Source organism: Nematostella vectensis, chromosome 7, assembly GCF_932526225.1.
Source record: "Nematostella vectensis chromosome 7, jaNemVect1.1, whole genome shotgun sequence".
Taxonomy (NCBI): Eukaryota; Metazoa; Cnidaria; class Anthozoa; order Actiniaria; family Edwardsiidae; genus Nematostella; species Nematostella vectensis.
In genome coordinates, this window is record NC_064040.1 from 9,640,037 (window position 1) to 9,653,772 (window position 13,736).

The window sequence follows — 13,736 nt, forward strand, 5'->3', positions numbered from 1 at the left end:
CCAAAATAACTATGGCTCCAACAGAAAGGAGGAAATACCCAAAAGAACTATGGCTCCAACAGAAAGGCGGAAATACCCAAAAGAACTATGGCTCCAACAGAAAGGCGGAAATACCCAAAAGAACTATGGCTCCAACAGAAAGGAGGAAATACCCAAAAGAACTATGGCTCCAACAGAAAGGAGAAAATACCCAAAAGAACTATGGCTCCAACAGAAAGGAGCAAATACCCAAAAGAACTATAGCTCCAACAGAAAGGAGGAAATACCCAAAATAACTATGGCTCCAACAGAAAGGAGGAAATACCCAAAATAACTATGGCTCCAACAGAAAGGAGGAAATACCCAAAATAACTATGGCTCCAACAGAAAGGAGGAAATACCCAAAAGAACTATAGGTCCAGCGGTAAGGTGAAACTACAAAAAGGACTATGGATCGAAGGGAAATGTTCCAAAGTTAAAGGGGTTTCACTATAGTAACAAATAAAAATTATCAAAAATAAACAAATAAAAAGTATTAAAATTATTACTGTTTAATGGAAAGTAACATCACCTTCAGAGATGAAAATTGATAGAAATACTTGCAGCACAGTAAAACATTGATCAGGAGAAACTTTTTGCCACTATCTCTTACGTTTCTTTTATATATATATAAATTTTTTTATGAATATTTGAAAATCCAAATATTTATTTGAGAATTGTGACAACTTTAGTAGTGAGAATAAAAGAATAAAATACAAACACACCAACCACAATTTTCTACTATACGTTTATGAGCTTGCACTTGGATAACTCAGAGAATCCACTATATAGATAACAAAACTATTCAGTGCATCAGACGCGTACACAGGATTGGCTGAGGGCGCAGTCGGGTATCTTATTGAAAAAGCCTAGTATTTGAAGATTCCTTTATACAAAATTACCCACTTTTTGGCAGCCGGGGGGGGGGGCGTGCACGCACCCTGTGCACCCCCATGTACGCACCTGTCTTACTACATTTAATTCAAATTAAATAGGAACATTATTATACGATAAAATCAGTTTTGCTTTTAGCATTATTTACACTTGCTGTCAAAAAAGTATTGTATTAGAATGTACAGTCCTGAGAAGAGCCCAATTTAAAATGAGCATATGTGATGGGCCCCAGTACTGACCACTAAGGTCTACTATATGCTTGTCGATATTTAGGCCCTTGTCCTGCCACACATGCATATCATATTACCGATACATAATAGTTGGGGATCATTAGCTAAATACTTCTAAATAGGTCTAGTAATTAGGCTTGAAGGTCCACTAATCCTTTGCAAAAGCAGTGACAGATCTTTAGGGAACCCATTTGGGAACGCATTGGAGCTAAATCTAGAAAGTTAGGCCCAACTTATGTTCATATTTCCTTTGGAGATGTGCCCCCCCCCCCCCTTTGAAAAATTCTTGGTCTGCTCCAGCACAGTTGTTATTTTTCTGTGTTCTTCCATAAAATAAATCTCCTTTCAAGGTCTTCATAGCGGGAAGCAATTAAAATCTCTCAGCTGATCTGCTAGCCACTGCTCTCATATTTCCATAGACCTTGGAAGGTGGGCTCCCTGCAGATAGATCAGCAAAGTGTAATATTATTCATACACCATACAGATATACTACTTCAAATAGTGAAATACTGAGAGAGAATCTGTGTTTTCTGCAACTAATACAACCCGCAGAGCTCCAAGGAAAACCAATTTATAATAAAAGATGTAAGTGTAAACAAAATGAATCCAAGTTCAGAAAGGTGTATAGTTCGGTGACCAAATTTAGCCATTTTTTATGTTACCTCTGAACGACTACAGGTTACGACCACATTTTTTCATTTAACTGAAGTGTATTCACTGCATATACAGGAGGTAATGAAGATCAAAGTAAAGTTAAAGTATAGAATACCAAGCAAAATTACTTACCTAAAATTAAATTACAAATAGCAGTTCTTGCAATCTTGATATTTTGGAAGGACCCTAATATGTGAATTTTTCTGTTGAGAAAAAGGTTAATCAGCACATTCAACCATACAGTAGTTCTACTATAAAGAATTTCTACATTTTACATTTAATTTTCTGTCATAAATAAATTTCATGATTTTCAAAAATTCCTGAAAATAAGATGTACAAGAAAATAAACTGACATGTTTTTTTCTGTTGAGAAAAAGGTTAATTAGCACATTCAACCATACAGTAGTTCTACTATAAAGAATTTCTACATTTTACACTTAATTTTCTGTCATAAATAAATTTCATGATTTTCAAAAATTCCTGAAAATAAGATGTACAAGAAAATAAACTGACCTGTTTTTTTTTACGGAAATACTGAAATAGTGAAAAAAAAGTGTAATAAAGAAAAATATGACATACCACCAGTGGAATACTGTTTATTGATTTGATTTTATCTATAATGGCATAACACATTGATAATAATTTCCATTGCTTTCAGACATGACAAATAATACAGTAGTAGAGCAGTGATCCAGTGTAACTCTTTCTGTTTTACTAAAATAATTGAAATTGTCAAATAATATTGGGTACTCACGTTTCAGCAAGGACAATTCTCGTTTTTGTAACATTTTCTATTGTGAACTTTGTTTTCCCTCCTTTGCCTGCAACTCGGCCAATTGCTCTGGATAAATGATCCCCTTTTAAAGGTTTTACTGTCAAATAGAAATTATTAGAAATTATTGTAAAGAAAATATGATTTAAGAATTTGAAAAGAAAGACAAGAATGTCTGCAGACAAAAGTTGTCCTCCTGTTACAGGGGAAGTCAGTTTTTCATGAAAAGAAAATGTCTGAGGCCCTTTTTACTATATACAAACTGTACTGACCACTCCAAAGTTTAAACTCTTGTTTAAATTTAACAACATCTAATTGTCAGTTGAAGCTGGATTGTTCTTATTTTTTTAGCATTTTAAGGCTGAAAATGAACCTTAAAGATGTTCATAAAAGTCAACGTATATTGAAATAACGGCAAATGGAGATTGTCAAATGGCAGTTCTTCTATCTAAAAATACTATTGAACTCGTCAACTTTCTACTAAATGTAGGAAAATGTGTATAATTCCTGCGATTATATTACTTATCATCTTTATTCTTAGAAATAATTATACCCATAAGCAGTGATTGGTCGTAGAACTGCCAATTGCCATTTGCACTGACAACGTTTATTGAAATATGTGTATAATGTTGCAGGATTTACAGAGAATTACACACGTGATCAATTATATGAAAGGTTGCTATTATGAACACAATTTGATTTTACATTAGAATGCATTAACTATAACAAAACAATATTTTGCTGCTACCTGAGTCTCAGCAAGTTCTTTGTATATTCTTAAAATCTGGTTAAATCTCAGGCTGGACATTTTTTTTTAAACTGTGAATTTTTGTGCATTTGGTAAACCATATTGAACATTTGTGGGTTAATGTAAATGGTTGGAAACTTGACTGGTACCACTGTAAAAGGGGCCTAAAAGTATAAATTTGAGATCTGCAAACATACCATCAGCAATTTCAAATGATTCCAAGAACAGATCGTCCAGTCGAATAAGGGCGAGGGCATCCTAGGAATAAAACACAGAACCTTAACTTGAATTTAACTGATGCACAGCCAGCAAATATTAAGAAACTGGTTGTTAGATGTTTTCAGTATTTGAGCTGTTTGCTGTCAGCGAGTTCCAGCCTTGTTATCTAGCCCACCAGAACAAGTCTGACTGAAGACCAGATAAGACCACTAATCTCTCACAATTAGCATGGCTACAGCCTCATCATTAAACATGTCACCTATATAGTACCCATCCATACAATGCCAAGTATCCCCTCTAATAAAGAGATCGCTCTATGGCATGAGCCATGTACTGTAAGCGTCTCATCTCAAATAAGTGCTTAAACAATATACAAAGCATTTCCTGTGAGATCACTAAAGTGTGAATTTGTACAGGACTGGCACTGAGTTTCATAACCTCCACTCGCGAGTGTTAAGCCCTTTTAAAAACTTGACACTCTGTAATCAAGACTTACACTTTTAATGAGGCAATTAAGAATAAGCCACACATATTTAACAGACAAGTTCTACTCTAAGCAGGGACCCTTTTTCCTTCGAGACTTCATATGTTCACTAAGCAAACAAAATATACTGACCTCAACTTCAAAGCCAAGAATGAATGCCTGAACAAAATCAGCCGCCTTCTGAACAGCCCCAATATCTGACGTTTCCTTTGATGCCTTCAACAAACAAACCAATGAAAAAAAAAAGTAAAGAACAAGCAAAATGCTATCAATGATTACATTATGTACATAACAAGTAAAATGCTATCAATGGCTACAAAAGGTATACCACTGTAATTTTTTTAGGAGTACAAATAGTAGCAGACTGTTCATTTATCAAAAGACTAGAGATCTAGAACCTTGGATCTGGTAAGTTTGGGATTTTTTCAGGGGCAAAATAATCTGACTTTATTCATTTAGGAGTGTCAGTCCTTTGCCTTTGTGGCATGTTAAGCAGAAGGCTGTGTCTCTCACCACACTTCATTATTATAGACCATGGGATACTGGCCTTTGGTGTCATCTTAAGTAAGTGCAAATTACAATTATCAATGTAAACTGGAAGGATCTGTACTTGGAGTCTGTCACATGTGAAGATGTAAAGGGCGTTTGATGATGACAGATGTAAAAATTAGCAAACAAACTGCATCGAATCCTTAAGGCTGATCCTAAGGCCTATAACAAGCCATCTACATACCATAATTGCTTTAATAAGTGCTTCTTCTATGTAATAAGATAATAAATATAATAAAGCCTAAGAGGAAAAATAGGAATAAGTGCATCCCCCTTATAAGTGCCTCGCCTAAATGCTTTGCACTTTATAGATTCTGATGATAAGGGGACTTTATTTTAGAAGGGAATTAATGAAAACTGACAGTACCACCAACCACAACATTGTTATTGAATGTCAATTTGTTATGGTACTGAGAGGACTTGTACTCTTTCCACATGGTAAAAAAACATTTGTGCCTCCCATCACTAAGTACAGTACCTCTCCTGGGACATGAAATATTAACTAATTATCGGATTTTTTTACATATCTTGTTCTTACCCTGATTTCAACATGTCTACTGCCGAGGTTGAACCGAATCTGCAGCTTTAAGTGCTCAACCACAGGTGTGAATATTTTCATCCAGTTCTCTTTAAGGGGTGTGTAACGATGAGATGGCACTGGGATTTTTCTAGTTTCTGATTTCCCACCCTGAAAAAAGTCAATATACCACTTTTTAGATGGAGGTCATCCAGTCAAATATATCATATGTACATCATCATTTATATGTATATATGATATATGTACACATCATACATATATCATGTTTAAAGTTTGTTGATTTTTTAAGAAGAAAGAATAGTGTTTTCAGTGACCAAAAGCACATCCCTAGCTGATGCAAGCCTATAGACCTAAAACAAACAATGGGCGAATCCCAAATTAGGTTAATCCTGTCCATCTGTAGACCTTAAAAAAACCAGGGGGATTTGGCTTTTCGTTGGCTTTAACTTATTATTTAGTTGGTGCACAGTGTCCTGGCATGCAAGGCTAGTTGGGTGAAAGGTAGCAGTTCTTGGTAATAAATGGTTCTGAAATGTCTTTCAGTGTTTGAGCTGTTTGCTGTCAGCGAGTTCAGCCTCATCATCTAGCCCACCAGAACAAGTCTGACTGAAGACCAGATAAGAGCACTGAGCCCTCACAATTAGCATGGCTACAGCCTCATCATTATACACTTCAGAACCCCAAATAGAATGTAATTACTTAATGTTAGCTTATATAAACCCTTTGGTGCCGGCCCTTGCTAAAATTGTTCCATATGGAACGATGACGTATCCGTTGTCATAGCAATGTTTTTGTTATTATTTGAAAACAAAAAAGTCTTTACAATGGCTAATGAGATATACCCAATCAGACTGCAGAGTTTTTTTTTATACAGGGATTTGATTGGCTAGCCATAGTTTTGATTATAATCCCTGCTTCATGCTTGCTCTGGTCAAAATCTAAAATGGCGTCTTCGAGTAAGCGACCACGTAACGATTAACAGCGATTTACAGCTCAAGAAGTTGCAGAAATTCTTATGAATGAAAAGAGCGATGTAGAGAGTAATGTGGACAGTGAGGTAGGAGGGATTTCTAGTGGTGAAGAGTTCGAGTTGGGCCAAGAAATGGAAATAGGAAGTGAAGCTGAATCGAACACGAGGTAAGTTTATCGTAAACAAGAGACGCTTTGAAATACTCGCTCTTTACTTCGCTAAATTGATGTTATTTACCTCGTGTTTTCTCTCAAATTATTATTCCATTTTACTAGCTGAATAATTTATATTGTATTTATTCGATTTGGATATATTTGTTTTGCCATATTTTTACCTAGATGTGTGCCGAGTAATTTTCCCGGGAATCGCACTTCACACCTATCAAGATCATACAAAAACAAACATATAGCCGAAGAAATTCTTGAATAAGAAATGCCTGAAAAACATTTTTATCGGTACCCTAGGTGCTAAAACGCTTCTCTTTATCCATATTTTATAGTGTTGAATGACTAAAACTGATTTCGATTCGCCCTTATGGTTTTATTTTGACATTTATAGTTTCGATGCGCTTTTATGTTTTCATTCCAACATGTGTAATTTCACAATAATTTTTACAACACACCAATAAGATCATCACAAAAAAAACTAATATTTTCTCTGCTGTGTATTTTAGTTTTGGTGATGAGGAGGCTCATCCTGAAGGGTCCTCGAGTAGTGATGAGAGTGTGGGAGAAGAAGCGACATCTTCGGCGTCGAGACCTGTTCGAGCGAGAGGACGAGGCGGAGGGCGAAGGAGAGGAGTACTAATGGGCTTGCATATGATGTGGTCATGAAGTTATTATCACCCCTACTCAATCAAGGATACCATCTGTATTGTGATAACTTTCACACATCGCTCTTTCAAAGTGCAGAAGATGGTGGAAAGTCCTCTTCTTCCACATGATTGATATAGCTGTTGTAAATAGCTATATTCTTTTCCAGCTTCACCGTGCCCAGAACCCTGACAACACAGCACTTTATCGCCCGAAGAAGTATTTAGTTGCTGAGTTTAGAGAAGAACTAGTGAGACAGCTGTTAGGCTTAGAAGAGTTTGGTCCCCCACCTGCCCACAAGCCACCAACTAAGGCACCTAACCAGTTTGAGACTGTCCACATGCCAATGATGTCGGATGTGAAGAGAAACTGTAAGGTTTATTATGCAACCACGGGAAAGGAACTAAAGGTCAGGACCTACTGCGAAGCACTCCAATGCCAGGCATACCTGCACCTCACCAGCACCCAGAACTGTTTTAAAATATGGCACAGCAAGGAGTTCCGTGAGTAAGAGTGTTTAGTTATCTATAGTTTGCAAGGACAATGCTGTGTACATTATTTTTTTTTTGTTTTTCATAATTTATTTAGTGAATACTAGCAATTGTAAGCAAGAAATGCTAGGCAGAATAACACAAAGCTGATTATAAGTGTATAAAAGACACTATTGAACCATGATATAGTGTTCTTATTTTAAATATTGTTGATAATTTCAGAAAAAAATTATATTTTTATTACCCGTCCCCAAAATAGCATAATTTACATATGCTAAGCTTTTCTGCTGTAACTTTCTCTTCTTTTTGTGCATTAGGCTAGAATTTATAGCAAGTGTGTATTATATGATAGGGAACAATTTTGTTTTCAACATTTTTTGACTGACTTGATTTCAAGTGTATAATGTGATATTTTCTTGTAAATAGTATATTACGTAACACCTTAATTAGCATAAATTAATACAAAAAATAATTAGTAAATGGTTAAAAAATTAAAAATGAGGGAACCAATGTGTAGCCCATTTTGTACGCTTTCCATAGACATATAGCACAAGCAAATCGGATAAAAGCAGAAGTGGCAGGATATTTTACAATAAGAGACACAAAAAATGGCCCATTTTAGGGCAGGCACCAAAGGTTAACAACTGTACTTATTACAATAAAGATATCTTCTTATCAAATATAAGCACAGGTAGCCCAAGTACATTATAAGTAAATTTTTACTGTATGATGAACGAGATGGGTCTGACCACACATTCCGAGGCTCTCGCTGAGGCAAATTTTACAGTGTTTTACCGTAATTACCATGTTCCAGATGCATTTCCGAGGCAGCTCTTATATGTAGAGTAGAAACATCCAAGATGGATTGTTTGGAGTGGAAAAGCCGCCGATCGAGTGGATATTTTTTGAAAAAATTTGGTCGTAGCGTCGGTGTTCGAACATATCAGCCTGTAGCCTTTCCCTCTGGTTTGAGGAAGATATCTTCGACCAGCTTCCAGGCTTCCAAATAATCAAATAACAACAGGACAGGTTAAGTTATCACTTATACTTTTATTTATCACTATTTTCAAGAACTCTGTGATGATTTTCAAGCAAGTTCTCCAGTTATCGGAAACCCTCTTACGAAGCCATATAAACACTGTATTTCATCTCATTCATAATATAGTAAAAATTTACTTATAATGTACTTGGGCTGCCTGTGACATAAGATTAGTTGTGATATCACAACTAACACTAAAAAAACTCAATTCATGTTGTTCTATAGTTAACACACAGCAGACATAATCTTAAAATAAGGCTTCGTTGGGAACTGTGCCGTAATATGACCAAGACACGTGCTTTCTGCGGAGGAAAAACAAGCTCATGTTTTCGGGACCTACCGCTAACTTCTGCGCCTTCACCGGCGGAAAACTCGGTCTAGCTCTACTTTCAACTGTGTCCATTTCTTCCTCTTTATCATTTTTTCGTCTTTTCCGGGTTTTAACGGATTGAAATGGTTCTTCTTTTACTGTTTTGTCGCTCTGGCATTCGCTCGTGTCCGCCATGTTGATATGGCGCAATGTGTAACTAGTGCCTAGTCTTCACGCGGACACACGGAAACACAGCGGCCAAACCACGGGCTCTAGGATGATCAGAGTAGCCCCCTTCCCCTCTTGAGCCGCTACTCAGGGTTGGGCCCCCGAAGGGTCCCCCGAAATCTCGATGTGCTCGCAGCTTTCGGCTAATGCTCGCATGCTCGCCCATTTTTCCGCCGTGCTCGCATTGTATTTTTCGATGTGCTTGCTGCTCGATTTATTCAAAAACTAAAAACGCTCGGTCTTGCATAAAAAGCGGGGTGCTCGCAAGCTCGCAAATTCTCGCCAAAGACCATTCGGGGGCCCTCAGGCTAGATCAGAGCGGGTTCGAGATCTAAATAAGTAATGTCTCAGTATAAGTAATGTCTCTTCAGAAAAAAACCCTGTTATTTTAAGAAATATATTGGAATGTTCATTACATACTCAGGCCCGTACCCAGGATTTTTTTTTTTTTGGGGGGGGGGGGGGGGGTGCGAAATCCGGAAAAAGTGGAACTAATTTCTTGGGGAAGGGGGAGGGAGAGAATAAGTTGTCTGGTACAGATCTGACCATCCCCGAAAGAACAAAAAGGGGTTTTATTTTATGCCTTTTATAGTATCTCCACGGGACGTTTATTGTCGGATTTGGCTACGTACCAGAGTGATCTAGCTTACCGTGAATGACCTAATAAACGCTCGGGGCGTTGATTAAACAGGGTCTGGATTGGGGGGGGTCTGCATGTCGGTAGTTAGTTAAAATTTCAATAATTTGTCGGTAGTCGGTGAGAGTTATCGGTCTTTGTCGGTAGTCTGTGAATCTAAGCTTGTATTCGCTTTTGTACTAGATTTCACGTATAAACAAGATCAAACATTATTTAGGATTGATTAGTAACTAATAACATATTGATAATACTTAGTTATGGGTTAATAATTGACTGAAAAGTTGACGACCCTGATTAAATTTCGGTGGTCCGAGGGGGGCGTTCATTAGGGGAGGCGTTTATTAGAAAGGGGCGTTCTTTACAAACTATGAAAATATAACAAATCCAACAGGCCTAACCAGAGTGAAAATTTCACCGAGGCAAAGTTAGCCACTGGATGATAAATCCAACAAAAGCAGGTGTTTTAGATTATACTTTTCAATTGTGAAACACTAAACATAAACATTTTACCGAGACGATGAGTGCCTTATTTGCCTCATGCTGGCTACGGCCCTGCCCAAGTGCAGTGGGGTTCTAGTCTCAGCCAGGATCACTTATATCCTGCGTAGCAAGCGTTACCATGCGACGAATGCAATGATTAAAGGGGCAAGTATGCGGTAAACGGAAACGAGAAGTAGGCCTTGTTATTCCTGAATGCTACACTGCGAGGACAAAACAAAAAAAAATTGCAGACATCCTAAGCAATGAGATCAGGAACGTTCGAGAGCGGTACCCTCATTTTAAACTTGACATTGAACAAGGCGATACTCGCTTACCAGTGTTGATTAAGCAGGAAGGCAATTAAATTACCATTTATATTTCCGGAATTTCTATGTCGTTTTAAGCTGGCAGGGAAGGGAGCGGGGGAGGGGCGTTTCAAGTGGGTGGCGTTTATTAGAGAGGGGCGCTCATTACAAACTTGTAAGCTTAGGGGGGCGTTCATTAGATCAAAGGCGTTCTTTAGATAGGGGGCGTTTATTAGGTCATTTACGGTATGCTTTATAGTTTTGTCTACAAATAGCACGCCCATTGGGAACCGGAAGTGGACCTTCGGCCGTTGTGTGTGTGTGTGTGTGTGTGGGGGGGGGGGGGGGGGGGGGGTGTTCGCACACCCTGTGCACACACCCCTGGGTACGGGCCTGATAATGCTGTCTAAAGTTCATCAAAATTACATCAAATACCGATGCACTCATATAGGCCCGTACCCAGGATTTGTCTTGGGGGGGGTGTGGAATCCAAAAAAGTGGACCTAATTTTTCCAGGGGGGAGGGGGAGGGAGTTCTCTGATAAAATTCTATCCACCTCCGAAATAACAAAAAGGGAATTTTTATGCCTTTGCAGTATCTCCACGGGACGTTTATTATCGGATTTGGCCACATACCCGATTTCCACCAATAGCACGTCTATTGTTGAGAACCAAAAGTGGACTTTTGGCAGTTGTTGGGGGTGCGTTCGCACCCCCCCTGGGTACGGGCCTGTTATACATGGACAAAAACGTACGGGATTTCCGACTCATAGATGCAATGGCTCTTCAGTATACTCGACCATTTTATAACAAGTAAATTTCAAAAAATAAAAGGATTATTAATAACCTGCCTTAAACTCTTATCAACCCTTCCCCCAAACCTAGCCAAACATCAAACCCTAAAGAAAATGTCAATACGATATTTACTCAAATAAGCCCCTCCCTCAAATAAGCTCACACTCTGGACAAGAATGAGACAAATATTCAATGGCTGAAAGTTTATTGAAAAAAGCTACTCTGAGCTGTACGGATATAGAGACAGAGACACTGATGTAGAAGTACTGAGATTAAAAGAAAAAAAACATTCAGCTATTGCGCCTACCTTGAATAAGGGCCTCCCTCGAATAAGCTCCTTGTCTGATAGTCGAAAAATTTAATAAGCCACAGGGTGTTAATATGAGTAAAAATGGTAACCACCAGTAGTTTTACTATACCATAACATATTTATTGAAATAAACACTACATAATGTAAATATGCTAAAATATTTCTATTCTAACTAAGAACAATTTTGAACCAGCCGTGAAACTTTCTAAATAACATTTTTACAATTATGCTACAGTTCTTTCTACAAGCTTTATATAATTTCACCTAAAAAAATGTTTTTTGACATCATCTTGCCTACAAAAGTTCCTCTGGTACTCTGTCATCCAAAGCCCCTTAGGGTAGTATGGAAAAGGCTCATCAACAACAGCAGGGGGGACAATTTCTCTTTTTCTTATGGCTTCCTCATGTGCCATTGTCTTCTGTTTGATGCCTTGCTGGCGGCGCTTGGCTGCACGCAGAGCCGCAGGAAACACCTTAAGAAATGAGTACCGATCAATAACAGTGACTTAGCAAACAGATGGATCAGTTGTGAGAGGAAAGGTAGCCATATGCACATATATACCAGGGTCGTAATAATAGCAGGGGGAGGACTGTTCCTAGGTAGGTTCAAAATTTCACAAAGGATGATTGGCCCCTCTCCCTCCTCACCTAGAAGATTCAGGTAACCATGAATCACAATTAAAGGACATTGAAGAAAATGCAGCTATCCCCCCCTCCCCATCCCAGACAATATAATCATAAACTGGTAACCCTCAACCCAGAAACCCCAAACCCCAAAAATTCTGGCTAAAGAATACACCGAGGTATAGGCTATGCTATCATTAATTGAGGGTGTATAAGTCTTACTCTAGCAAAAAACACAATTTATGTATTACTTATTAGATGGAGATAGAAATATTTGTTTTGACAACAGCTCTATATAGTACAATCAGAACTTTGTTTTTGCAATTAACTAATGATCTTTGACTTTGAAAGGGTTTTGAAGATTGATTTTGACACAAGACCGATTGTTATACATAAATATACAGCTCATTCGAATAGCATAGTTGGACCCGCATAGTTCATAAAGATCACAAAGGCCCACAAGTTGTGACAGGGGAAACCGATCGATCATAGGAGAAGTTTGGGTATGATTTAATTAAATAAACAGGGCAATTAGGCTTAAACAACTACAACAATACCTCCGGTTCTGAAGCTAACACATTATGTGTTTTCTTGTATTCTACGGGACCGTCGTTCGCCCAACCGTACGGTAAAAACGGTGGATTTCGCCGTTTATCCTCTATATCTCTAGAAGGAGAGTCTTTGCGAGTTCTACGACGGGTTTCGCGCTTCTTTACACGTTCTGGGGAGCGTTGTTTACGTTCACGATTCGGTCTTGCTTGATCGCTTTTGACTTTATAAGTAGCGTCAGCTTTTATCATGGACTTGTGCTTGTTCTTTACTTCCTCTCGTTTGTGTTCACTCAAAGAATCTTCTCTTTGCTCCTTTCTCTCTAACCACGCTTCTACAGGTTTCGTTTTGTTTACATCGGGCGGAGTTGTCGGTAATTCGGCTACTTTATCCGCATCTCTGGCCGACTCTATTTCTTCGATGTCGTTGTCTTCAATGTCGCTTTCCCATAGCCACGGTTCATGTCTGTGTTCAACACTCCGTCTTTGTTGACGATAGTTCATTCTCGCTTTGTACTCTTCTACGGAAAAGTCGTCCCATTTCGGCGACCGGTAGTAGCGTTGGTATGCACTTTTATACACCATGCTGGAACTTCTGCAACATCGGGAAACTCTGCTATTAGGAAGCCATTTGTGTGCTAGGTCACGTGACGGAATATAAACAGTTGATTGGCTTCTCCCATTTGTGTTGTCAAGGACGCCACTCGCTCTTAACTTTACATTTCCCGCCAAAAAAAATAGATATGACCTGTTTATAGACTGTAAATCGACATTTATTTATTTTTCTATAAATACTCACATTGTTTCGTTTTCCCTGTCTATATCTTCAACCTCCCAAAGTCCAATTCTCTGAAATTCGAACGATTTATCTTCGATAAACTCATGTTGCCTACATCTTTCTCTGAATTTCTTAAGTTTTTTCTTTTCCAGAATAATTGATTCTGGTGATAGATACATATTGATATTGAATTGTTACAGTGTTAAGAATATCATCCTCTGGACTACAAAATAATTATTCGCGGCATGCGCGAGCATCTATGACATAATAATTGCATAGTGCGAACAATTTATTAGGAATGTAA

At 38.1% G+C, this 13,736-nt stretch overlaps 2 protein-coding genes across 2 annotated transcripts; both read right to left on the minus strand.

Annotated features, from left to right (window-relative positions):
* Positions 1-752: 752 nt before the first annotated feature.
* On the minus strand, positions 753-9,000 carry LOC5518945 (RNA-binding protein pno1). The gene is made up of 7 exons (XM_048730474.1): positions 8,759-9,000; positions 5,107-5,256; positions 4,152-4,235; positions 3,514-3,574; positions 2,551-2,668; positions 1,929-1,999; positions 753-1,580 (listed from the first exon to the last, which is right to left on the minus strand). Exons 1-7 carry the CDS (start codon positions 8,921-8,923, stop codon positions 1,513-1,515), a joined length of 717 nt encoding a protein of 238 aa, XP_048586431.1. The 5' UTR covers positions 8,924-9,000; the 3' UTR covers positions 753-1,512.
* A 2,580-nt stretch (positions 9,001-11,580) lies between these two features.
* LOC5518994 (centriole, cilia and spindle-associated protein) lies at positions 11,581-13,303 on the minus strand. The gene is made up of 2 exons (XM_001638817.3): positions 12,664-13,303; positions 11,581-11,955 (listed from the first exon to the last, which is right to left on the minus strand). The coding sequence occupies exons 1-2, from the start codon at positions 13,237-13,239 to the stop codon at positions 11,743-11,745; spliced, it is 789 nt and encodes a 262-aa protein (XP_001638867.3). The 5' UTR covers positions 13,240-13,303; the 3' UTR covers positions 11,581-11,742.
* Between the last annotated feature and the right edge of the window lie 433 nt (positions 13,304-13,736).

Excerpts from the sequence above, each read along its gene's own strand:
- LOC5518945 (XM_048730474.1), bottom strand. The coding sequence starts at position 8,923 with ATGGCGGACACGAGCGAATGCCAGAGCGACAAAACAGTAAAAGAAGAA. Across the intron at positions 4,236-5,106 it reads GTAGACATGTTGAAATCAGG|GCATCAAAGGAAACGTCAGA; the intron begins GTAAGAACAAGA and ends TGTTTGTTGAAG. Across the intron at positions 3,575-4,151 it reads TTCTTGGCTTTGAAGTTGAG|GATGCCCTCGCCCTTATTCG; the intron begins GTCAGTATATTT and ends TTTTATTCCTAG.
- LOC5518994 (XM_001638817.3), bottom strand. The coding sequence starts at position 13,239 with ATGGTGTATAAAAGTGCATACCAACGCTACTACCGGTCGCCGAAATGG. Across the intron at positions 11,956-12,663 it reads TGTTAGCTTCAGAACCGGAG|GTGTTTCCTGCGGCTCTGCG; the intron begins GTATTGTTGTAG and ends TCATTTCTTAAG.